The 26,107-nt window shown below is 41.4% G+C and overlaps 1 protein-coding gene across 3 annotated transcripts in view; it reads right to left on the reverse strand.

Annotated features, from left to right (window-relative positions):
* Positions 1–831: 831 nt before the first annotated feature.
* Positions 832–26,107, reverse strand: part of Ptdss1 (phosphatidylserine synthase 1) — a 66,277-nt gene continuing 41,001 nt past the window's right edge. For 2 of the 3 annotated variants that reach the window (XM_060393060.1, XM_060393070.1), the window contains 4 exons: positions 11,692–11,791; positions 4,600–4,668; positions 3,384–3,453; positions 832–1,873 (listed from right to left, as the gene is read on the reverse strand). In XM_060393060.1, the coding sequence (XP_060249043.1) occupies positions 1,764–1,873; positions 3,384–3,453; positions 4,600–4,668; positions 11,692–11,791 (349 nt within the window). In that variant the 3' untranslated portion in view covers positions 832–1,763. The remainder of the gene's footprint in view (positions 1,874–3,383; positions 3,454–4,599; positions 4,669–11,691; positions 11,792–26,107) is intronic. The other variant, XM_060393066.1, reaches the window with a different exon arrangement.

Consider the following 26,107-nt stretch of genomic DNA (forward strand, 5'->3'; position numbering starts at 1 on the left):
CTCATCAAAAGTACACAGTAACAGAACAGACTCACCTACTTGCAAAGCAAAGTGATGTTTTAAAATCATAACTATGTTCACAAAAGCCTGTTTGATGGAATGTGAGAAGAGGGCCAAAGCTTAGTGGCAGAACTTTTGTCTATGATTGAACCCACATGAGGCCCTGGGTTCAATCATAGAACCGCAGCAAAAGGAGGGCTGGGGAATGATAGGTAGCATATGCAGCATGTAGTTCTCTGTCCTCTTTCAAACACATTCATGAACACTATGGGGAAGTTTAATGCTGTGGCCTGCCCAGCCTACGGTGTGGGCCAACAGCTGAGGAAGCAAATCTGTGGGTGGTTCTAAATCAAGTGGTCACCCAGAGCACTGACTGTGACACTGGCTTTTCATGACTCATTTGTCCCCCTCATTTGGGAATTCTTTTTTCAAAAAAAGGAAAAGATAACTTCTACAGTTCAAAGAGTTCCTATAAGACACAGTAATTATTGTGTTTGGGGAAATGAGAGAAAGGGTTGTTTTTAGGAACTTTGTATCTGTACAGGCCACTCATTCAAGAAAAAAAAAAAAATCAATGTGGTAAGCATGACCATTTGTTATAGACAATGGCTACACTTCCATTTCCAGTGGATCACTTTGGAAGGTTCAGATTAGGACATATCTGTAAGTCCTTTTAAAATACCGTTTCTTTTTCTTCTTCAGCATATGGAACATATATATATATATATATATATGTTTTATTATCCTAAAGTCCTAAACTTTAAAATAGGAAGTTGCTTACAATTAAAAAACCAATAGCATGCAAAGAAACACCATTCTAACAGACACAGATCTTTGATGAGTTTTTAATTGATTTATTTAAAACAAAGTTCCAGGGTAGACTGGGAAAATGTTCTAGGAGAGCATGGCACAGATGAACGTTAATTAATACTCACTAGCACCTCACAGGAGACAGAAAAACAAAGTAGGCAACACACCATAGAAGGAATACCACGCACATGGAAAAGGCACCTGGCAGGAGAGGAGCCGCAGTGTCCCAGTTCCTCCAGCAGGGTCACTTTTGTGCACTCCATCAAGACAAACAATAGCATTAGTGTAGAACTAATAGGTTTCAAACTGAAGCCCAGGCTCCAATGCAAGCAGCCAGCCTTCTTCAAACTTAGGCTGCTGGTCATCTGTCAAGTGGCTGGGGACTGAGTATGCTAAGCAGGGACACAAAAGCTCCCCCAACCCTTTGTTTCTCTAGAAGGAACCCTCCCCCAATTTCAGCAATGGATTCTGGAAGCTTTTAAGCATTCTAACTTGAAATCACAAAGTAAAAGTAGACTGAGTGAACTTAAACAACCCATCAAATGGAAAGGCAGACTCATAGAAATAAAACCCAGACCAGTTCATCAACCAGTTGGTTAAAGTTAACATCTGAATGAAGACATTTATACAACGTCTACAAGACACATCAGCACAGAGCCATTACTGGCAAGCCAGGTATCCTGTTCTTCCAGCATACTGTATTGCTACCAGAAACCAAAGGCCATGTGCTGAAGTTAGGAGACACCTCCAGTTGGCAAAAGACCCAAGCCATGGTCAGTCTAATGTGTGTCCAGGTCTATGGGAGACAAAACTTACACTCTCAAATCATGATCCCCAAGGCTCCCTTTGTTCCTTCTGTACATTTTGATCTCCATACAGGAAGGTCCAAAAGTGTTCTGTTTCCCTCTCAGGTCTAGGCACTCTCTGGAACATCTGAGATTAACCAGGCTCCTTCATTTCTTTCCAACTCCGTTGGTGACTTTGGACTTGGAATGCCGGTTCCTTCTTCTGGAAGAATGGCTTTCATTGTTGCTTGAATGCTTGGGTGGGCTGTCTTCAGAACCTGCCAAAAGGAAGCCAACACACCATCACCAGGGGCCTCTATTTTGGGGGGCTGACTTTTGGGATTTGTGGTTCTCCCTTTCTGGCCTGCCCTGGCCTGTCAGCTAAGAAGCCAGCTCTTACCTGACACTTGCTCTCCCTCTAGTGGCCTTGTTAATAATTTAAGGTCAGGTGATTCTGACAGTCTGGCTGTGCTCCTCCTTTGTACAAGGAGGAATTCTTACTCTGGCAATATGTGAGACAGCACAGTCATGAGGACCAGAAATGAGTACGAATGGAAGCCTAAAGAAGGGATAATTAAAGGTTCAACCACATCAGTATCAATCTCATGTTTACAACTACAGTACAGATTGCCCAAGTTTATATATACTGAACTGTTAAACAGGCTCTATAAGTACTCAGTTGGAAAAGATTCTTGACTTCATAAAATTAAAAGTATTAGAAGAGAGATCAACATCTTTACAATCAAGGCACCTGGTGCTCTGAGCGATAGCCCTGAGGTGATATTGTAACACTGGGCTGACTCTTTTCTTCTGATAAAGCCTGCGGCCAGTTCCTAGGGGAGTGGTTAAGCCTAAACCCTCTATTTCCCAGAGTTCGGTTAAGTTCCAGGTAAAATATTTATCAGACAGCCTCTTATCCCCATTCCTTACTGGCCCTTACTCCAGTATTCTTTCTAAGTACCAACTGTCAGAGCCCAAAATATTTTTTTTAATCATTTTGCATAAGTAGTATCTCTTCCACTCCTCAATTCTTTCTATTGGAGAACCAGAAGCGCCCAGGGCGGATATGGTAGCTGGATGGGCCCAGGTAAGGTCAGTCTGGTGAATCCTTTGCCCACACATGTCAACATCCTACAGGGTGGCGGGGAAAAGCAAAGTTCACGGCACCAGCTCCCTGGGGTCATCTGGAAGCATGTAAAGGAACTTTCAGGCCTTTCTTAACCACAGGTCACAGTGAACTTAGTCTCTCAGACTCAGTTTGCTCCTCTCAGCCATGCTTCTCAGTTTTCACAAGAATTTAAAATTACTTGCCTGTGGAGCAGTATCTATACAGGTAAAAATTTCAAAGAACCCAGTGGCCCTAGATTAATACAAAATGCTTCCCAGAAAGGCCAGCTAAGGGCCTCTAGAATAAAATTCATCAGATTCAGTGTCTTTTAAAAGGCCTTCCCTCAGGGTGCACAGCTCTCTCTAAACATTTCACTCACTATGAAAGCCAAGAGGCAAGAGGAAGAATGCTCCCATCATGGGGCTTGAGGCAGTGTGGACCTACTTACTTTCCTGCCTTAGGAGAAGCAGAGCCCAGTATGGAGTCTCATCTCATAAAGCACACTTTTGGCTAGATTCTGTGAACACTGTGTTTCTTAAGGAGTGACAGATGAGATTTGATGAGTAGGTCTGAGACCTTTCACTGATGCTCAGAAGATGAGTACTTGACCCCAAATCTCCACAGTAGGCCTGTGTGTGCAGAGGACTCAATAAAGTTTTAAACAACAAGACAGCTGTTACCTTTTGAGCCTTTCCCATGATGCCAGGAGATCTCTGGGCTGTAAATGCCATCTTCACACTCTGAATAGGTCTAGAGAGAGACACAGGTTTGGTGGGTAAACTTTAAGTCAGTCCTGAGAGGAATGGCAGGATGAAAAAAAAGGTAACCCAGACTGAGTATGATATAGCTATACTCTGTAGTTCTTAGCTAAAAAACCTACAGTCTTCTGCCAGACCACACAGAATCAACCTTCTAGAAAGCATTAGCTCTAAGGCTGGAAGATAGCATGGGCAAGGCCCTGCATTTGATCTTAGTAACATATACATGCACAGACATCTAAGCTCAAAGTTATGAACAAAGGATGAAGGTTTTAACTTTATTTGAACAAAGGCAAGGCTGGAAAAATAGCTCAGTCAGCAAAGTGCTTTCTGTGAAAGCCTGAAACCTAAGTTCAATCCCAAGAACAGAAATCAAAAAGCCTGGCACAGTGGCTAATGCTAATCAGTTAAAAAAAAAAAAAGTGCACAAAGGAAGGATACCAGACATTAGCCTCTGGCCTCCACATGAAAGCTCTCCACACCCCACATCCTCCCACATATAAAACACATGCACACTCACGACAGTTTGGACTGTGCTAGTGTTGAAACCTACTCACACCATTCTCTACTTTAACCTTGAGGATCAGGCAGTGTAGGTGGGGTGCCTGTACATAAAAAGGACTAAGAAGGCAAAACAGCCAAAATATAAGACAACCCTCAAGAACGGTTTCAGTGGTTTCCAAGTTCTGTATTGCTTTAATTAATTTAAATAATCTTATTTTAGGGGCTGGAGAGATGGCTCAGTGGTGAAGGGCACTGTCTGCTCTTCCAAATAGACCTGGGTTCAATTCCCAGCACCCACATAACAGCTCACGACTGTCTATAACTCCAGTTCCAAGTGATCTGACACCTTCACACTGATGCATATAAAATAAAATAAAAATAAATTATTTTAAAAAATCTTATTTTAAAAAATAAGTAAAATTTAAACCTCTTGCAAAAAGAGGATAAAAATATTAAGAAGGCCAGCCACAAGCAGGCCTACCTGTGTGTAACAGGGGCTTATTCTGACACGTTAAATTCTACATGGCAGGACTAACATTGCTCCCTAAGGCTGCTATGCTATTTCTTTCCTTCTGTGTGTTTGGGTTCCCTGCTGGGTCTTTCAAATGAGGGCCACCTCTGTTTTCTCCTCTACCTTTTCCCGGTGACCACAGTGCTCTGCATACCAAACCATGCCATACAGACACAGGAATGTGGTGAAGGCCTGAAAGACAAAAAGACACAAAGCCCTTTAGTAAATTGACAGTACATACACACAGTCCACTTCCCAGGAACTGGGTTTCTGTGAGAATCTGGAAGACAGTTCAGCACCTTTCTCCCTTCCTTCTCCAGGGCAAGGGTTCAAAACAATTGGATGTGGCAGCATGGAGTTATGGTACAACCAGACATATAGCTCTACCCTGCATCCATCTCTAAAGCATACAGAGACTCAGCTAAAGGAAGAGAACTTCCAGACAGAAAATTTTCATCCAGCCACTTCATAACAATGCCTGGGAGTACATCACTGTGGACTGAGTAAAAGGTACAAGGTTGCCCTTACTGGTCCCAGCGTTTTGGTGCTAGTTGCCCCAACCTTGACCCTTACTGCTGCTGCTTTTGTAGACAGGAAAAAAAAAAAAGAGACTGAAAATACTTTGTAAGAACCTGAGGGAGATGAGAACCAAGTCAGTAGCTACCCAGAGGCCAGGCATCTCCACCTCAGACTTGACTGTTCATCAAGCATGTAGCATACCTTAAATAAGATTCTAGTAAAAGGACAAAAGTATAGATCTCTGCATGCAGAAGTTTTTTTATCCTCAGGGTCAACAGACTGGCTCAGAAATATTCTGAGGAAAAAAAAAAGTACTGGTACTGAATATAAAGATTTTAAAATTCTCACCATCACTCCCTAAAAACAAGTTACACAGTATTCGTTTTTTATCTACATATGATTTAAATGCTACAGGAGCAAATGCATATACTGTGCAAGTTCATTGCCAATGTAGACTTGATGGCTAATGGATGGCTAGGGGATGATGGATCCTATCTTTTATGAAAATTGAGAATCCAAATTCCAAAATGTATCAAAAGAAAAAAATAAATAAAAACAAGCTTAGGGTAAGTCTCTGGTTTCCCAGACTGAGTAGGAAAGGAGAGAGGGAAAAAGAGGATCAGGAGAAAAGCATGTATGAGAAGGGCAAGAAGGTCCAGAAAGAGGAGTCTTAACATTCCAGATGTAAGTGGAGTAAACCAAAGCAGCCAAACAAAAACGGCCCACACTCTAGAACACATGACCACACCATCCGTCATACCTAGTCTGTCTCACACCATTGTCTGTGGATACTTACAATTACCTATCACCTCATCCTAACCATAGGGACAACTATGAAATAATGGTGGGACCTTTTCTTCCTGTGAGAATAATTTTAGTTCTTTCTGAGAATCATAGCTTTAGATCTAGAAGGTCACTTTAGAGATTCATCTTTCCCCCCAACCTTGGTTTTTCAAGACAGGGTTTTCCTGGCTGTACTGAATTCACTTTGTAGAACTCACAGAGATCCGTCTGCTTTTGCCTCCTGAGTGCTGGGATTAAAGGTCTACACCACCACACCCAGCTACCCACCTACATTTCAGAGATTCTTAAGTCACTTCCAACATTAACAGAAGGGAAGGAAAGCTCAGAGAGTCCAACGCCTTCCAGGGACACAGGTGGCATAGAGAAAAACTGGAAGCAGAACATAGGCTTCTTGTTAGGTTGGGTCCTAGACTTAAAGATGTTATTGATCTAATCAGATACTGAGTTTATGTCTTTACATCTGTCTATTTCCATCCCTCCACGGTGCTCCTCCATTCACTGAGGAAAAAAAAGGCATCATAGGAACAGCAGACTCCTGCCATACCCACTCAGATGCAATCTGGTAGGTGAAGCACAGGCAAGTGAGAGTAGCAGAATTGTGATGGCCCATCCCTACGGCCTGCATCCTAAGCTCCGCCAGTTCCTTCACGTCAGCAACATTTTTTAAGTGTCTCTAAAGTGAGTGTCCTCCTAAAACTTCAAAAAAGGGAACCTCAGTACTCCAGATGGTGCCCACTTTTACCCAGGTGATTGTGATAGAGAAATGGTGACAAAAAGCATGAAACCTAATCCATATGCCAACAAGCAGATCTCAATATGATGGAGTTTTAAAGAGAAGTTCAAATTCTCTTACATCAAAAAACTATGCAATGAATGGCTCAACCAGGCTGTCAATGAAAGTATGCTGGACTTTGTGTCACTAGCATACAACATGAGAATTTTTCCTATACTGCAAATCTGTCTAAACAATTGTCTAGCTATATTTTAGGTAATTGGACTGGAGAATTCGATACTACGATGGAGCAGCTGAGAATGGCCATTATCACAGTAAATTCTACCAGAGTGGACACAGGACTAGCCACAGGATTATCACCATGGATTGCTGCAGCCATGAATCATCTGAAGGAATGGGCGGGCATGGGAGCGTTAGCAGGCCTTCTGGTGTTGGTCTCCTTGGTTTGCCTGTGGTGTATATGCAAGATTAGAGTCTCACAACAGCGTAATGCAGCCATGATCATTCAGGCCTTTACAGCCATTGAAGCAGGACAGTCTCCCCAAGCATGGTTGGCTACCATAAAAAGCTAAAATGTTATGCTCAGGATGCGAGGCTAAGCACTGCACTCAGGGTCAGCCGCTTTGGACCCAGAGAAGAGCAAATCTGATTGCATGCGGGTTGATGCCCCAGGTCCCGCCTCTGAGAAAAAAGGTATCGGACGGGTCTGATGCTCTTTGGGTGGATGACACCTAAATGAACATCAGTACAAAGTCCCAATTTATTTCTAATATCAGAGATCAGACCTCTACTCTTGCCTGATGTGTCTAAAACAAAAAGGGGGAACTGTAGAGAGCTGCATAATGCCGCGCCTTAAAGATGGAGCTGGTTTCCGCCTTCCACCTTCCCGATGGTGAATGCTCTCTGTCACAAACAACTCCACATTTGGCTAAGGCTGAGGATCTGGCTTGCTTCCATGTATGTGGACCTATCTGCATTGCCCACGTGGCACGCTGGGGTTGGCTACCCAGAGGCTATTTAAGCTGTGGGCTGGCTTTCCCCAGGGTCCGATGATTGTTCAAGGTTCCTGAATAAAATGCATTGAAAAAAAACAAACAAACAAACAAAAAAAAAAACAAAGCTGAAATTGTACGTTCAAGAGAATCTTAAAATAAAATTTTAAAATTATTAAAAAAAAAACAAAAAAAAACTATGCAATGAATGAATAATATATTAGTTACAAAATGTAAATGACTTCTAACCTCCAGCATATTCTAATACTTCTCCAAATTTTCTCATATATATTAACATTAAATTTGCCATTTGTCATGGAAGGGAAAGAATAGCAAAAGCAGAAATGTACTCTATGTGAGCCTCTGTATGTGCTAGGGTTTTTACCTCTTTCCCAAAGCAATGGCTGTCAAATGAGTCTGAGAAGAGGAAGGTAATGCTTCCATTGGCCTGCCATTGTTGATTCTGACCATCAGAGGGCAGGTGGGTAAGTGGTTCCTTTCCTGACAGCTTGTGCTTTCAGGTTGCAGCTGGGGCTCCCTCCAACAGGAAACAGCAGGTAGAGCTGGCTTTGCATAGGGACCAGGCAAACACAGGCAGGTGGCAAAGGAAAGGTACTTATCATCATGACCACCACACAAAGGGCCTGCTGTGGTTCTCAAATCTACTATTTTACCTCGGTACAAGAGGACCATTTTCTACTCAGTTCAGGGGACAAAAGCTCGTAATTCATGGGTTTGCAATCATACCTGTGGAAATATAGGCAAGCACACACTTAAAATATCAACGTCTGGATTTAAAATAGCAATTTCACAAATTTTGTTTGAAGAGGGATGAGGGAAGGAGAACAGAGAACTCTGTTGGATGAAAGCCAGGCAGTCTGTACCCACGGGTGTGGCAGCAGTTGAGTGTGCACAATCCAGTGTGGCTTTCATAGTAAGGTAATGCACATTAAAATGTATGATGATTATTTGACAGCTTTATTAGCCAGCACATGAGATGCTTGCTTCCACATTAATCTTAAGTTGTATGGGGTGCCTTGCCAATCAAAGGGAATAATTAGGGGCTTTGTTTCTCTGAGTACTATGGTGTAACTTACTGCTCTCTTATTACACAGAGATCATCTCACTTCTGACAAGGGTATCAATCTTGCTCTTTAATAAAGGCCGTGCTATGAAGTGTTGGAATCTTGTTTCCATTCTTTTTGGTTGTGAAATATGCAAGGCAGTGGGGTCTTGCTATGGTTTGGGTCTTGAATGTCCATAGAGGTCCATTTTAACCTTGGTTCACAGCTTGTTGCAACTGGGAGGTGGTAGGAACCTACACACAGCAGAGCCCAGTAGAAGGTCTTAGGTCACCAGAGATGACCCATAAAGGTACTAATGAGTTTCTCCTTCCCATGTCTTAAAATTCCATCACACAGAGATCTGCTGGCTTGTATATGGATTGGGTTTCATGCTCTCTTGTTACCACGCCTCTATTTCAACCTCCTTGGTAAAGAGGGGCAGCAACTGGAGCACTGGGACTCCCTTTTTTGGGAATCTCAGCAGGGCACAGACTTCAGAGATACTCAGCAAATGTTGAGGACATAGAGGAACAGGACAGAGTACATTCTTTCACATCTGGCTTCAGGCAAGCATGCTTTGTTCTTAACGTGCTAACACCATGAAGTTGCATGATTGCAGACTAAAGCCTCCAAAACTGTGAGCCAAAGTAAACATTTCTTTTGAACTGACCTCAGATATTTGTCACAGTAATGGAAGCCAATGCATATCCAAACTACCAGATCTCTACATGATGCAGTTGTAAAGGTCAATGGCCTTTTTCAAGCTGAGTTTTCTCTATGTCTGTCATGCGTGATCACGTCAATCAGGGACTCTGCCTGTCTTCAGAGTCTCACTGTCATCTTATGGCTGCCATAAGATGCTATACTTGACCTATTAAATCCAGTTGCTCCATGGAATCCCATCCTTGGCTAGCATCTCAACTCCCTCTGGAATGTCTTCTAACTCTTCCTAAAACTTCCTGGCATGTCCTAGTCCCACATAGGGAAAGGTTGGGTCAGATCACCCCTGAACAAGCCATATCAAATGATAGTGAGCAGCTGAGAATTCCAGTGAGGCAATCAATGAGACAGGATGCCTTCATCTGTAAATTCAACCTCAACTCAGAACTGTTTACCTCTTCTTGTCACGGGATGCTCTTATGTGCCCTGGCCTGTTGTTAGCACAATCTAGAAACCCTGGAGAAACCCTGGAGTGCCTTCAAGTCCCTTCTGGGTAATTACAGAGCAACAGTGTCCTATGCAGTTATCTCCTGAACAACTAACAAACCTAACTAGCTCTTTTCTTGTACTCCAATGCCTCTGTTTTGCTTGTCAACTAGGACCCAGCAACATACTCTAATTTAACATTTTCCTTCCAGATCCCATCCTGCACAGTGTTTCTCTGTGACAAAAATCAGACAACACTGTTTTATCACTTACAGATCCTAGAAGAAGCAACTACAAGTATGCATTGCCCTTCCTATGTAGGCAACTCCTATCCACTTCAGTGCTCTCTCTTTGCTCTCACTCCCCAAAACAGGCTACCATCACCCTAAGGCACTGGGCATGCTTCACAGTCCCATGTTTATACAATCCTTTGCCTGGATAGTCTTTGCCTCTCCAACTCGTTCTTCACATACTTGCTAAGACTCCTTTTATGTACTTATGACATTGGGACAAAAAAAGATGATTAAACTTCTTTGTACTCACAAAGTATAATGTTGTAGAGGCAGACATAAACAAAGTCCATTCTATTACATGGGGTCAGTTCTAAAAATGGCAGATACGACATGATGGCTGGCTGGCCCATGATGCACTTATGCACTGTGGTAAGAAGTATATTCTACCACAACTGGGGGCACCGTGGCTTATCCTCTCAGTGGCCCCATGGCTATCCTATTGCAGGTAAGGTGAGAAGACATGCAGACAGGTCATATTCCAGTTCAAATCTGAAGTGACCATGCCAGAGAACAATGCAAGAAGATCAGAAAGCAAAGCATCACATAGACTTAACCTTCTCCTCCCCCACCTACTCTTTCTTCTAATCATTTCAGAAGAGAAAAATAAATGAATTCTGTACTTTAACCAATTAATTATTAATTCCCTGTTACTGCTCAAGATAAGGAAAGGCAGAGCAAGACACAAGATGTTCTGGTACAGGCAGGATTTCTAACCTACAACCCTAAAAATAGACACTGTGAAAGTAACAAAAACAAAAAACACCTTAGACAAAGTTAAAAGAAAAATGTGTGTTTAATTACAAGACAGGATTAAGCTGGTAAGACAATAAGAGAATCTACAGGACAGAAGATTTCTCCCTCAAAGTGCAAAGGAAGGTGGACTAGGGACAAAAGGAAATGCTATAGAGCAAAAGAGACTTGATAGGCAAGGCAGCCACTTGGGATGAATGAACAGAAATTTTAAAAATATGAAGTCTAAGGTCAGGAAAGACAGGATGAAATACTGTCTTCTCAATATGATAAGACCACTGCACTCATGAACTCAAAACATCTATGGTTTCTGTAGAAAACCTGAATACAATTAAGCTAGTCAAAATTCAAACATTTCAGTTTAAAAAGTGAGTAAAGAACATAAATAAAAGGATAGTGCTCCGGGCTGATGCCACTCTGGGCTTTTTTCTGCAGAGTGGATACCTCTCTGTGGTATAAGTGTGGCCTACAGGGCAGAAGATCTGTGGTCTGATTGTCTCCAAAATCAGATGTGATGCCAGTTTGTCTATACCCATGGATAGTGATATGTAATACTATAAAAGCCACAGTGATAGGATGCAGGAGAGGGCATGCGACTGTCCTTGTTACTTCCTCCAAGTCCTCAGAATTTCAACTCATCTAAACACATTCCCAGAAGCAAATAAACACATACATGGTACATCTGGTGAGGGCACATCTGGAAACGGCTAAGGTGACCCATTTTAGATGCTATATGACTGTGTCTTAGTATTAAACTTTTAGACTATCGTCCAATCTTAAGTTATTTTAAAAATGTCTATGAACTTCTAAGGAAAACTTGGTGTACACGAGAACTTTAATTTTTGTATTTCTATTTCCTTAAAGACAGCTAGGGAGTCCAGGTAACACTTTGGGGTGTGAGAGTAACGACTTACCACACAAAGAAGCCAAAGTACAACGTAGAGTATTTGGGTCTTAGAGAAGAGATCTTGTCCAAATTTTATGCAAACAATAGCTTCCAGGAAGCCAATGACCCTAAGCAGACAAGGAGCAAGAAGTTCAATGTTAGTTCACCTTATTAGAGCATGCCCATTGTTAGAAACACACAACAGCTGAGACACAAATGGTCAAGATTTCTGCTCCAGATAGTGGTAGCAGGCACTTTACAAAAATTGTTCCTCCCCACTGTACTTGCACTGGAAATATTTTTTTTCCCTCTTCTTTTCTTGACTCCTTCCTTTTGCAGTACCTAGAAACACCTAGCATCACCTGTGAATTGACCCTTGTGCCGACTTAAGAAAACCCTTTGAAGCACAGATAGCCCACTGTCTTTGAGAGGTGGTTCAGTTTTCTGGTCAGAGTCCAGTTGCTACAGAGCTGGGTACTGCCTTCCTTCCCCTTCTGCTGCTGTTTTCACATAGGCCTTCGCATACACAGAGCCCTCTCATGGAGTCTGTCAATACTTGAAGGCATTACCCACATTCTCTCTCAGTCTTTCAAGAGTCTCTGGATTAAATATCTCTATAATATAAGCCCTGTATCATCCCTTTAATTTAAGCAATTTTGCTAAGAACAACAACAATAAAAAATATTAACAACACATCCAAATATTCCATGATTACTTTAGTTTAAACATTAAAGAAAAGTACTAGGCCTTTATTAAGGCTCAGAGATTGGAGGTAAGAATCAATGAGGTGAGGGTTATATAGAACACACATGACAGTTCTGATTGTTCACTCAGATTTGAATTATTTTTCAACAAAACACAATGTTAACAATATACATGTAAAATATCCCCCTCAACAAGCTTGTGGTTATATACTAATACTTAATCTCCAGCTGGTAGTGCTGTTTTAGGAGACTTTAGGAGATGGGGCCTCAATGGAAGAAGCAGATCTCTGGGAGACAAGCCTTGAGGTTTATAGCTAGCTCCACTTTATATCCACTTTTTGCTTCTTGGTCCACATGTGAGCTCTTGCGACCAGACCCTTAACACACTCTGATACCCACCTTCCCCATTGTGATAGATTGCACCCTCAAAGTATGAGACAGAAGAAACCCTTTCTCCTTTAAGTTGCTCTGTCAGTCTCTTGGTTACAATAAAGAGAAAAATACTAACACACACAGACAGCTGACTAATTCTGGCAACAAACCATTTTGAATACACACACACACCTACACCATTTAAACAGAAGCTTCATAAAATAATTGCAGCCCTCATTAAATAAAAATTGCAGGAGGCCATTGTTTTCAACTAAGCTCTTGCCTCAGGTCCCAATAGAGCAGGCTAAAAGTCAGCATGGAGTCACTCATGTTGAAGTTCCATGTCATCAAATAGAAACCAAGGTAATTATATGAATTAAGAAACAGGAAGATTTCTTAATTAATGTGGAGATTAAAAAAAATGCAAAATGTGCCAAATAGGCCAATTTTATAAGCATGAGGAAGTTCTCTCTACCTAACCGTATTAAAAAAGTTAAGTTGCCTAGTCTCAACAGTAAATGAGTCTGTTTCCTTATCTTTATATTAAAGAAGCATAATGCTGAGATAACTTATCTTTCTATTCTTTGTTTCTGCTTTCTCCTCACCCTTTAATTTTCATTAAAATGAACCTATAACCCTCAGTTTATTGGAATACTTATCCTACTTTACAGAATAATTCTTCCCCAAATCTAAAAAATAAGAGCAAGTTATGATTTTTTGCTAAATTGTAATTTGTCCCTTAGCATCTACTTTGATCATTTTCCATTTTGTTTCATTTTTACTTTATTTTATATACATAGGTGTTTTGCCTACATGTATGTCTGTGCCTGTGGAAACCAGAAGAGGGCATCGTATCTCTTGAGACTGGAGTCACAGCTGGTCATGGGTTGCTTATGTATAGACAAGAATCAAACCCAGGTCCTCTGAAGACCAGCCAATAGTCTTAAATGCTTAGCTATCTCTCTAGCCCTCTATTTTGCTTTTAAATGGTGATCAAAATCTATGCAATGCACTTTATAAAGAACTGCAGGTTCTTTTAAACACTAGCATCTCCAGGACATAAGAAGCCTCAGTTATAGTATTATCTGTGCACATGGATACATTTCAGTAAGAAAGCAACAGCTTGAGTCCAGATTCCTGCCTGACTTCATTTTGAACGCAGGAGCCACTATACAGCATTGTTTAAAAGTTTCTTTTTAGCATAAGAGCTGAGTTGCTGTTTTTAAGTCTGTTTACTGGAGGCTAACCTGCTCCAATCCATGACCTTTGCTTGTTTTTGAGAGTACTCTGATTCTTCCTAACCCTCCCCAATCACCCTCTCTAACCACAGAGCAACCACATAGGGTTTGTTGAGATTTTTTTTATTGCTCCATTGTCTCTTTTCTGTAAACCTGTTTTACAACAACTACTTGTGATTTTATTCCTTAAACTTCCAAGATTTGCACCTCTCCTCTGCAGCACAGTAGAACTCTGGCCCTGATAGTGAAGGCTTAGTTGAGCTGGCTAGAGGACATGAGAGCAGGACAGCTGACCCTGTAACTTGCTAGCTGTGGCACTGGCGAGCTAGCTGGCACAGTCCTGGAGAGCTCACCTTGTTGGTGTGGACATAGGAAAGCTGACAAGCTAACCAACTAACTCAGTTGCTTCCTAGGCTTAGATCCAGGGCTTTGAGTTGGACCACCCCAAAATCTACCCTACCTATGGTCTGCTGGATCAAGTGTGAGGGCCAGTCCTGCAGATCCAAACCTGCAGAATTTCTGGGAGGAGTCCCTGAAAGAATTGAGTATAGGTGATGTAGCAGAAGCCAGAGGCCTCAAAACAGACCATGTCTCATTGCAATGAACATATGTAAGTAGAGATGTGTGGAAAAAAAGGGGATACTGTATGACACACTACAGACTCCACAAAGATTTTTTTTTTAAATTCTATCTTATTTTTATTTTGGTGAGGAGGTTGTAAGCGTGGAGGGTAGATATGAAGGGATAGGGAGATGAGTGGGATGGGGGTGCAAAATGTGAAATTCAAAAAGAATCAATAAAAAGTTAAAAAGAAATGGACTCAGGGCTGCTCTCTTTAATCCTGCTTAGGAGGCAGTTGCTGGCTTGCTCTTGGATGTACCCCAGTAAAAATCAAGCTTGCTTCAAATTTGGCTCAAAACTATGATAGTGGTCTTATTCTTGCCTGGTGGGATTAACATTTTCTGGAGGTCTTCAGAACTCCTACTGAAATTCTTTTTTAAAAAAATTTACTTATTTATTCACTCTACATTCTGATCATAGGCCCCTCCTTCTTCACTTCTTGGTTCCCCCTCCCCCTCTTCCTTCCTCTCCTACTCCTCAGAAAAAGCACCCCACCATACACACTCAACCACCACAGTTGATCACGTCAAATCAGGACTGAACTCATTCTCTTCCCCTGATGCGTGGCAAGACAGCCCTGAGAGAGGGGAGTGATTAATAAGCAGGCAACAGAGTCCATGTCAGAGTTCGCCACCAGTCCCTCTTCTAACTAGGGGATCCACATGAACCCTCAGCTACCCATCTGCTACATCTGTGTGCAGGGCCTAGGTCCAGGCTATGTGTGGTCCTTGGTTGAATGCTTCAGTCTTTGCAAAAGCCTCTGGGCCCTGGTTAGTTGGCTGTTGGTCTTCTTGTGGAGCTCCTGTCATCTCCAGGTCCTTCTATCTTTTTCCCCAACTTTTCCACAAGACTCCCTACACTTCACCCAATGCATGGCTATGAGTCTCAGCACCTGTTTCGATATATTGCTGGGTAGAGACTATCAGAGGACAGCTATGCTGGGCTACTGTCTATGAGCACAGCACAATATCATCTCATAGTGTCAGGGGTTGGCTTTCTCCCATGAGATGGGCCTCAGGTTTAGCCAGGCTTTGGTTTGGACATTCCCTCAGTCTCTGCTGAATCTTTACCCTGGACATTTTGTAGGCAGGGTAAATTTTGGATTGAAGTTTTTGTGAATGGGTTGGTTTTCACATCCCTCCACTAGGTACAGTGCTAAAAAGAATTCTCAACAGAAGAATGGCTAATGGCTGAGAAGTACTTAAAGAAATGCTCAACATCTTTAGTCATCAAGGAACCACAAATCAAAATGACTCTGAGATTCCATCTTACAACCCTCAGAATGGCTAAGATCAAAAACTCAAGTGACAACATATGCTTGTGAGGATGTGGAGAAAGGGGAATCCTCCTTCATTGCTGGTGGTAATGTAAACTTGTACAACCATTTTGCAAATCAACCTGGCTTTTCTCAGAAAACTGGAAATAGCTCTACCTCAAGAACCAGCTATACCACTCCTGGGCATATAACCAAAAAGTGCTCTACTATACAAGGACATAAGCTCAGCAATGTTCACAGCAGCTTTATTCCCCATAGCCAGAATGTGGAAATAACCTAGATGTCCCTCAATTGAAGAATGGATAAAGATAAAATGTGGTACATTTATACAATGGACTACTACTCGGGTATTAAAAACAAGGAAATCGTGAAATTTGTAGGCAGATGGATGTAACTAGAAAAGAGCATCCTGAGTGAGGTAACGCAGACCCAGAAAGCCACACACAGTATGTACTCACTTATAAGCAGATTTTAGTCATACAGTACAGGATAAACATACAATTCACAGACCCAAAGAAGCTAAGTAACAAGGAAGGCCCAAGGGAGTATGCTTAAATCTCACTTACAAGCAGACATAAAATAAGACAATTGAAGTGGCTGATGAAAGGGAACCAAGTAGGAAAGGGAAGACAGACAGAAATGAGGGTGGTAACCAGGCCTGGGGGTAGAATTATTAGAGGACACAGCACCTACAGAGAGAAGAGAAATCATGGGCAGGAGATCTCTATGAAAAGCTGGAGACCTAAGACACGGTAGGCTTCTGGGAGGATATGGGGGTGACTCTAGCTGAGATTCCTAGTAGAAGGGGTTATGGAGAGTGAAGAGAACACCCTCTAACTAGGCGGGACTCCTACCCAAATTCTAAAGCCAGACTCTGGACTCCAAGGCAGAAGGGCTGCCTCAGAAGATGTACACCTTGAGAAATTTGAAGGCTCTGAGGCATGCTTTCAGCTTCAGGGACTATCAGAGTGAACTGAGAAAAGCAGCAAGCATCTACAGAGGTCTCCCATACTCTAGTCTTTTGGGATCCTGATCTAGAATGTGGCGGGTGCAAGAGAGAGGAAAGATTCCTACAGAACTAACTGAATATTTTCCTATTCAGGGCAAAACATGAGATGTCACACCAGCCATGTGAGGTTCTCAGTCTCATATGATGCCTCCTTTGTCTTCTCTTTGGATTCATTTTTACTGTCTCTATTTTGACTTTTGTACTTTTTGTGTTTAATCATGGACTTGAGGTGACTGAATGGATGTGCAGACAGAACCTTCTCCCAAATTGACCATATACTGGTCACAAAGCATACCTCAACAGATACAAGAAGACTGAAATAGCTCCTTGTATCTTATCTGACCATCATAGATGAAGCTGGAGTTCAACAACAGGAAGAAGAGAATACCTATGAATTCGTGGAAACTGAGTAACTCTCAATGACCACTGGGTAAGAGAAGAAATAAAGAATGAAATTAAGACTTTCTAGAATTTAATGAAAATGAAGGCACAACATACCCAAATTTATGGGACACAATGAAAAAAAGGTGCTAAGGGGAATGTTCATAGCACTGAGTACCTTCATAAAGAAATTGTAAAGTTCGCACACTAGCAATTTAAAAGCACACCTAAAAGCTCTAGAACAAAAAGAAATAAATACACCACAAAGGAGTAGATGGTAGGAAATAATCAAACTCATGGCCGAAATAATAACTTAGAAACAAAGAGAACAATTCAAAGAATCAACAAAAACAAGAGCTGGTTCATTGAGAATATCAACAAGACAGACAAACCCTTAGTGATACTAACCAAAATGCAGAGACAGTATCTAAATTTAAAAACCAGAAGTGAAAATGGGGACATAACAACAGACACTGAGAAATTCGAAAGAAACTTTAGATGTTACTTCAAACGCTTGTACTCTACAAAATTGGAAAATCTAAATGAAATAGATGGTTTTCTTTACAGATTTCACTTACCAAAGTTAAATCAAGGTCGGGTAAAATATTTGGGCAGTCTTATAACCCTTAAGGAAATAGACGCAGTCATCAAAATCAAAACCAAACCAAACCAAACCAAACAAGCCCAGGACCAGATGGTTTTAGTGCAGAATTCTACCAAACTTTCAAAGAAGAGCTAATACCAATAATCTATAGGTATTATTATAAACTATTCTACAAAATAAACTATTGGTATTATTATAAACGATTCTACAGAATAGAGACAGAACATTTCCAAACTCATTCGGTGAAGTCACAGTCCCCCCTGATGGCCTAAAATCACACAAAGACTCAACAAAGAAAGAAAATTTCAGACCTATTTCACTCATTAACATTTATAGAAATAATATAGGAACAACAGGAAAAAAAAGGGTAGATTATTGAATCTACTCTTACAGATCTTTGCATATTGATACAAAATTAAGGTTATATTTTGGTTACAGATACTATGTATCAACTCTTTTTAAGGCATTGTACTTATGTAATTCTTACTAATGCAATGTGAAGCTCTAGTTCTTTTGAAAGCTACTCTCATATATTGTTTAGGATAATTAAGAAATGCAAATTAATAGTGAATCATATTTGTGGTTTTGTTAGGTATATTTTAGGTAAACATAGACATTTTCTATGTCAGTATATAGCTAGAAACAAGTAATTCAGATATACTAGAGATAGATATAGACGGTCTTCAAAAACCTCAGAGATCTTATGGCATTTAAAGATATTTTATTAATTTGAGAATCTTTTGACAAAGAAACATGTCGACTTCAAAGAAAATAAAGACCATCAAAAAGTTCTCCTTTAGGAGATGGCTTCATATGTGGCAAGTCAGTCAGTGGGTAAGGAATGCCCTTGTTTCTACTGCAGATGGAATGCTGAACAAACTGGATGCAGGAAAGTCAACTGCTAGTCTTTACAAGGACAAAGTAGGCAAGTCCTTCATAATACCTGTTTCACAGAAAAGTCTGTCAGATATTCTAAGCGAGAAGGATGAAGATGATGCTCCAACATGATAGAGAGATCTTGGTGACTGTCTAGGCAGCCAGCAGTCAAGAGGAGGAACAAGAAAGCAGCTGACAAAGATTAAAAAGTAGGAATGACTTTGAGTTGAGATATTTCAGACAGCGTGGGGAAGGAAAAAAGGCTGTTAGCTCAGGCGCTGGCTTTAGCGCCTTAGCTCCCTGGCTTTTTGGGCTTTGAGCTAGCAAGCCTTTGGCCTTCAGTTTTGTTTTTTTGTTTTGTTTTGTTTTGTTTTGGGCCTTTTGCTCCTGGGCTGTCAGCTGAGCTGGTGAGACTCTTCAGTTTTTTTCCATCTAGACCTGAGCTAGCAGATTTTCACCCCAGCATCTAGCTCCTGGACTGTTATTGGTAAAATGGAACGGTTAGGATTTTCTTTCTTTTAAACAACAAACATTGATGAAAAATATACTCAATAAAATACTCACAAACCAAAATCAAGAACACATCAAACACATCATTCACCATGATCAAGTAGGCTTCATCCCAGAGATGCAGAGATGGTTCAACATACAAAATTCCATCAATGTAATCTACCTTATTAAAAAAACAAAACAAAAAAAAAAAACAACTGAATGAAAAAAAAAACCCACATGATCATCACACATTAAATGCCGAAAAGCTTTTGACAAAATCCAACACCTCTTCATGTTAAAAGTCTTGGAGAAATCAGGGATACAAGGCCCATACAGCAAGCAAATAGCCAACATCAAATTAAATGGAGTGAAACTCAAAGCAATTCCACTAAAATCAGGGACGAGACTGCTCACTCTCTCTCTTTCTTCAATATAGTACTTAAAGTTCTATTTAGAATAATAAAACAACTATAGGAGGAATATAAGCTAGAAAGTAAGAAATTACAGAAGCAAGAAATTAAACACCAACAAACCAAATAATCCAGTTTAAAAATGGAATACAGAGCTAGAAAGAATTTTCAGTAGAGGAATCTTTAATGGGTGAAAGGCACTTAAAGAAATATTCAACATCCCTTGTCATCTGGGAAATGCAAATCAAAATGTCTCTGAGACTCCATCTTACACCCCTCAGAATAGCTAAGACCAAAAACTCAAGAGACAGCACACACTGACAAGGAGGTAGAGAAAGGGGAACACTCCTCCATTGCTGATGGGAATACAAAACTTGTACAACCACTTTGAGAAATCAATCCTGTGCTTTCTCAGGAAACTGGGAATAGCACTGCCTCAATACCTGTGTATGCCACTCCTGGAGCAAAAGTTGTTCCACTATGTAAAGAAAGACATTTGCTCAACTATGTTCATAGCGGCTTTATTTATTTATTTATTTATTTTGCTGTAACCAATGGCTAGATTTTATTTCTTTCTTTCTTTTTTTCTTTCTCAATGCAGTTTATTCAGGAACCTTGAACAATCTTCTGACCCTGGGGAAAGCCAGCCCACAGCTTAAATAGCCTCTGGGTAGCCAACCCCAGCGTGCCACGTGGGCAATGCAGATAGGTCCACATACATGGAAGCAAGCCAGATCCTTGGCCTTAGCCAAATGTGGAGTTGTTCGTGACAGAGAGCACTCACCATCGGGAAGGTGGAAGGCGGAAACCAGCTCCATCTTTAAGGCGCGGCATTACGCAGCTCTCTACAGTTCCCCCTTTTTGTTTTAGACACATCAGGCAAGAGTAGAGGTCTGATCTCTGATATTAGAAATAAATTGGGACTTTGTACCGATGTTCCTTTAGGTGTCATCCACCCAAAGAGCGGCTTTATTCTTAATAGCCAGAAAAAGGAAACAATCCAGATGTCCCTCAACAAGAGGATTTATTAAAAAAAAATGCGGTACATTTACACAATTGAATACTACATCAGCTATTAAAAACAAGGAAATCATTAAATTTGCAGGCAAATGGAGGTAACACAGACCCAGAAAGACACACATGATATGTACTCATTTGTAAGCAGATAGCAGCCATGTAGTATAGGATAACCATACTACAACTCATAGACCCCAAGAAACTAAATAACAAGGAAGACCCAAGGGAGGATGCTTGAACCTCACTTAGAAAGGAAAATAGGAGAGGTGTTTCTGAGTGAAATGAAGGTAAGGATCAGATGTGGGGAGAGCAGGCAGGAGAGAGGGCCTACAGAGTGAAGAGAAACTGTAAGCAGGGGCATCTCTGAGACCTATGACAGGTTAAGTTCCTGGGAAGATATGGGGGCGAATCTAGCTGAGACTCCTAGTAGTGGGGGTCACGAAGACTGAAGAAGACACCATCAAACCAGACAGGACTCCTAGTAGAGGGAAGGGAACACTAACCCACACACAAAAACTTTGACTCAAAATTTACTCTGCCTACAACATGTGCAGATAAAGACAGAGGAGAAATTGAGGGGATGGCCAACCTGTCTGGCCCAACCTGAGAACAACCCCACGGGAAAGAGCCAACCCTTGACACTATTAACAATACTCTGCTATGCTTGCAGAAGGGAGCCTAGCATAGCTGTCCTCTGAGAGGTTCCGCCCAGCAGTGGGTTGAGACAGATGCGGAGACTCACAACCAAAACTGGGCCAAGTGTAGAGACAGAAGCATCAACCAAGGACCATGAATAGACTGGACCTAGGGTCCCTATACATATGTATCTAATGGACAACTTGGTCTTCATGTGGGTTCCCTACGAAGGGAAGCAGGGGCTGTCTCTGACATAAGGTCTCTTGCCTGCTTTTCAATCACTTTCCCCTGGTGCGGAGCTGCCTTCCCAGGCCACTGTGGAAAAGGATGTGCTCAGTTATGCCACTTCCACTGCTGGGGTGGGCTGTTTTGAGGGGTAGAGGAGTTGGAATAGGGGGAAAAGGGAGAAAGGGTAAGACCAAGAGGAGGTAGGGGGCTAAAATTGGAATGGAAAGTGAATGAATTTTTTTAAAAAAAGGGCTAAAAGAAAAAAGGTGAGTATCTACACAGAAAGCTGATATGCTTTTTGCCTTGGCTCATGTTCATGGACATATAAACATATGTAACATATATAAACATATAAACAGAGGGGCTTACTCACCTCAAAGGAAAAGACTATTAAAAATAAACATGAAATTGTTTAGTTGCTAGAAATCATCTGGCTCCCAACTGAACTAGACATAATACCCTGGCAAGTAGAGCAAGAAAACAAAGTTCCCCCAAATTCAAGGCTGTCAAAGAAGCTGCTCTGGGGAAATCCAAATGCTAGGTGAACCTGTAACTATCTGCTGTCCTGGAGCCCCAACTCTGCCTCAAAGATGTTCCTGAGTATGATCCAGAAGAGATCAACTCACATTCTGACATGGAGGTTCAGGTTGGTGGATCTTGTGTTGTATCACTCTATCCAATTGTCACCTAAAAAGATCTCAGAACTCATCTCCTCTCCTGTCTGGCATGATGATCAGTAGGAGGTGGTGAGAAGTGGTGAGAATGGATGCAGTTAGTTCTAGTCACAGGAACTCATTCCACCACTAGCCACTCTTTTCAACCAACTGGACAGACTGATACCTAAGCAACAACAACCTTCTAAAACGTTAGCACAGCTTTCCTAAGACTCAAATGGCATTAGTTTGGGCTTGGCATAGTGGAAGCCTGTTCACTGAGATACTCCTTACCTCACATCTACCTCTGGAGGCCTTGGGGTGGACACTTCCCTTTACTCAGTTCAAATATAAGTATGTGTTCTTTTCTAGGCTGAAGGAGGTAGGCAGATAATATAGCCAGATGGATCTCAGCTAGTGCCCCCATCTCTTGAATCTTTGATACCTGCTGATCTTGGTGTTGCAAAGTTGAAAGGCAAATAAACACTGGAATTGCCTGAGGCCCTCTGCCTAAGAACAGACACTGGAGATCCGGACCTAGTTATTCCAGGTCTTCTGACTCACTCACATTCTTCCATTCAGCAGCTATATCCACTGGGTACAAAAAGGATGATGTTAAGATAAGGCCAAGGGTAAGGAGTATCTCAGCTAATGGAGCAAGACAGTATGTGAGGTTATTAGTGGAACTGAGGCAGGAAACCTCCAGATTTGAGTAAACTTAGTGTATAAGCCCAACCTGAGCTTTTATAAAGGGCTTTTGTCTTGTCAGCAGAACCTACTCTTAGATTCTGAGGAGACCACATCAACACCACAGCTATGTGGGAAACTGTAATCAATAATAATGTCCATTAAGGGACTTTTCCTCTGGCCTGGCTTGAGAGTTAACATTCAAAGCTACCCAAAACAAGGTACCACACCTTAGAAAGGTAAAACTATTATTCGTCATGCTAAAGAGATAGGTGGACTAATGCCTTTAGTGAAGCAGCAGACTTTCTTTTCCAGAATTTCCAGACTTTCTTTTCTATTCCTAGCACAATTTCTACCAGCCACTATAAAATTCTTTGAGTCTGTTGAACTTTCCATGTAATTTTCCTTTCTCTTTGAGATGCCAGTTAGAACCTAGTAGGTCCCCCCACACACACACCTTTTTTTTTCCTGGATTTTGGGATTCCTTGTACTGTTTCTAAGCCCTCCTGTCTGTCATGTACCCGACCTCCCACTTTGCCTTAACTCTTCCATCATGGGTTTTTCCTTCTTTTCTCCATTTCTTCCTTTGGGAAGCTGCTAAGAGTCATAGCTGGCCTGTTTTTATTTTTTTCTTTCAAAATCTAATAAAATTGTCTTCTTAAATATACTTTGGTTTTGATTGACTTTCAACCTTTTCTTGTCTTTAATTCATTAATCAGCAGAGGAAGCAAATCTGTTTCTGCACTTCTAGATGATACTTACAGGAACTGATCCTCAGAGTACAATTGTAGAACCACCCCCTAAAATGGAAACTTGACCAGTGTTTTCTATTTTAACTTCTCACATCACCCAGGAAGCCAGGCAGTTCTCCTGTAGTTCAGGAGTAGGCTTCTAGTTCTGGCTGGAAAGATTCAAGACCTTTTTTGGAGGAAGCAAGAGTTTCGCTGAGCCTAAGAGAGAAAGCTATGACTGTGCTCTAAGACTCCCTGACCTCAGGAAACCAAAGGGAGGAGAATGGGGACAATCGGTTCTGTGTCTAGATCCCTGTCTATATACCTTTAGATTTGAGGCAAGATGTGATCTAAGGAAACAAAATCAGTCACTAAAATCACTTAAAGGCTACTGCTAGAGTTCTTGAGATGTCAGAAAGATATTCTCATGCTGAGGAGTGGGGAATGGCAGGCTGAAAACAGGTTAAATAATAAGAGGATGATGAAGTAAAGAGGCAGGTGATGGGGTGAAGAGCAGAGAAGGGTATTTAAGGCCTGTGACAAAGGCATGGTGGGCCCTGGAAGAGAGGCTCAGCAAAGGGCTTGCAGTGAAAGTATAAGGACTGGAGTTCAGGTACCCAAAATCTGAAAAACATTCAAAAGTGTTGAGCATATAAAGTTTGCCTCTAATTCTAGCCTTCAGAAGGCAGAGATGGGGAAAGCCTAGACGCCAATGACTAATTAGAGTCTCTTAATTAGTAAGCTCTGGGTCAACTGAGAGATGCCTCAATGAATACAGTAGAAAGCGACTGAAGAAGACATCTGACTCACCTTCACGCCTCCACATGCATATGAACCTACGCACAACTGCATATGAACCCACACACAGATGTGGGCACACATTCTACTACATACAGGCACACTTCACACACATGCAAAACAAAACAAAAAGTCAGACCTAGGTTACAACTGAGGGAGATAATCTAGCACGTCTATAGTTAGTTAATTAAATAACTCACAAAAGCATTTTAAGAGTTAATATTTCTATAAAAAAACAAAACAAAAACAAACAGCCCAAAAGAGCCAAAATATCTCCCGCAGAAGAAAAATGTGTGAAATGGTAGAAAGAAAATATGAGGTGGGTGGCTCTGTTTGACCTCTGCCCTGTCTTTTCCCACCTTCCAAAAAGATAAAATGTCATTATGTATAGGATATAGATACTCCTTTTCCTCCACATCCTGCTAAAGTCTGGGGTCATTCCTAAATTAGTAACAAAAAGGCATAAAGCATTACTAATTATTAAAGGAAATAATACACTTAAGTGCTCTGTATTTTGATGAGAGAGGAAATAATGTGCGGGCAATTGGGCGATAGAGGCCTGCGGGGGGGGGTGAACACTCAGTACCTGGAGATTCAAGACTCCTTATTCTTGGCCTGCGTTCTAGCAGGTCTCAGTCCCTGAACAGCTCCCATTTGCACTTGACTTTGTATTTTCAAGATTTATTCTTAACAGTTTTAAGTATGTGTACAGGTGACTGAGGTTGGAGTTACAGGCTAGAGGCAGTTGTAAGCTGCCCAACATGGGTGCGGGGAACAGAACTCCTGTCCTCTGTCAAAGCAGTATGAGCTCTTAACTGAGGAACTATCTCTCTAGACCAGTGGTTCTTAACATTTAAAAACACTGTGATCCTACAGTTCCTCATGCTGTGTTGATCCCCAACCATAAATTTAGTTGCTACTTCCTAACTGTAATTTTGCTACTGTTATGAATCATAACAGTATGTGATATGTGATATGATATGTGACCTGTGTCAAAGGGTCCTTTGACCTCCCCCTAAATGGGTCGTGACCCACAGGTTGAGGGAACCACTGCTCTAGACCCTGGCACTTTATTTCAATCACTGTTCCATAAGGCACATCTTTTTACCAGTGCTTTTTGCCATGCCTGTTGACCTGTGGATTTTGCTGTTTCTTCTGGACTATACTTCTTGAATATGCAATTAGAAGGAAACTGTCACATTAAACCCACCTGTCTGAACCATGTCTCTTTCTACTTGTAAACTGATTCACTTCTATGGAGAGATGTTTGCTGAATACTTGTAAATATGAAGGAAACCTGCACATGGGGGAAATCCTAACTGAGCACAAAGTGCTCACTGCCGAAAAGATTCCTTCAACAGACAAGAGGAAGAACAGCCAACACAACTCCTTCTAAGAGATTAAATAGGTGAAGTCAGTAGATGTACTTTGTCACAGTTCGATAGAATCCTGGAACTGTAACTTCTTCCCACACAGCACTAAACAAAAGAAACAATCTACCTGAAGCTGGAGTCACCTGGGCAGGAAAAAGAACTTACCCTACAGACTCAGGAGAAACTAGTGACAAAGGCTCTTTACCTCCTAGGGGAGGAGAGGCACTTACTGAATTCTAACTTGAGTATCTGCATTCTCCCCCACCCCCAGACAGTGTTTCTCTGTGTAGCCTTGGCTGTCCTTGAACTCACAGTGATCTGCCTACCTCTGCCTCCTA

The sequence above is a fragment of the Meriones unguiculatus genome, chromosome 1, assembly GCF_030254825.1.
Source record: "Meriones unguiculatus strain TT.TT164.6M chromosome 1, Bangor_MerUng_6.1, whole genome shotgun sequence".
Taxonomy (NCBI): domain Eukaryota; kingdom Metazoa; phylum Chordata; class Mammalia; order Rodentia; family Muridae; genus Meriones; species Meriones unguiculatus.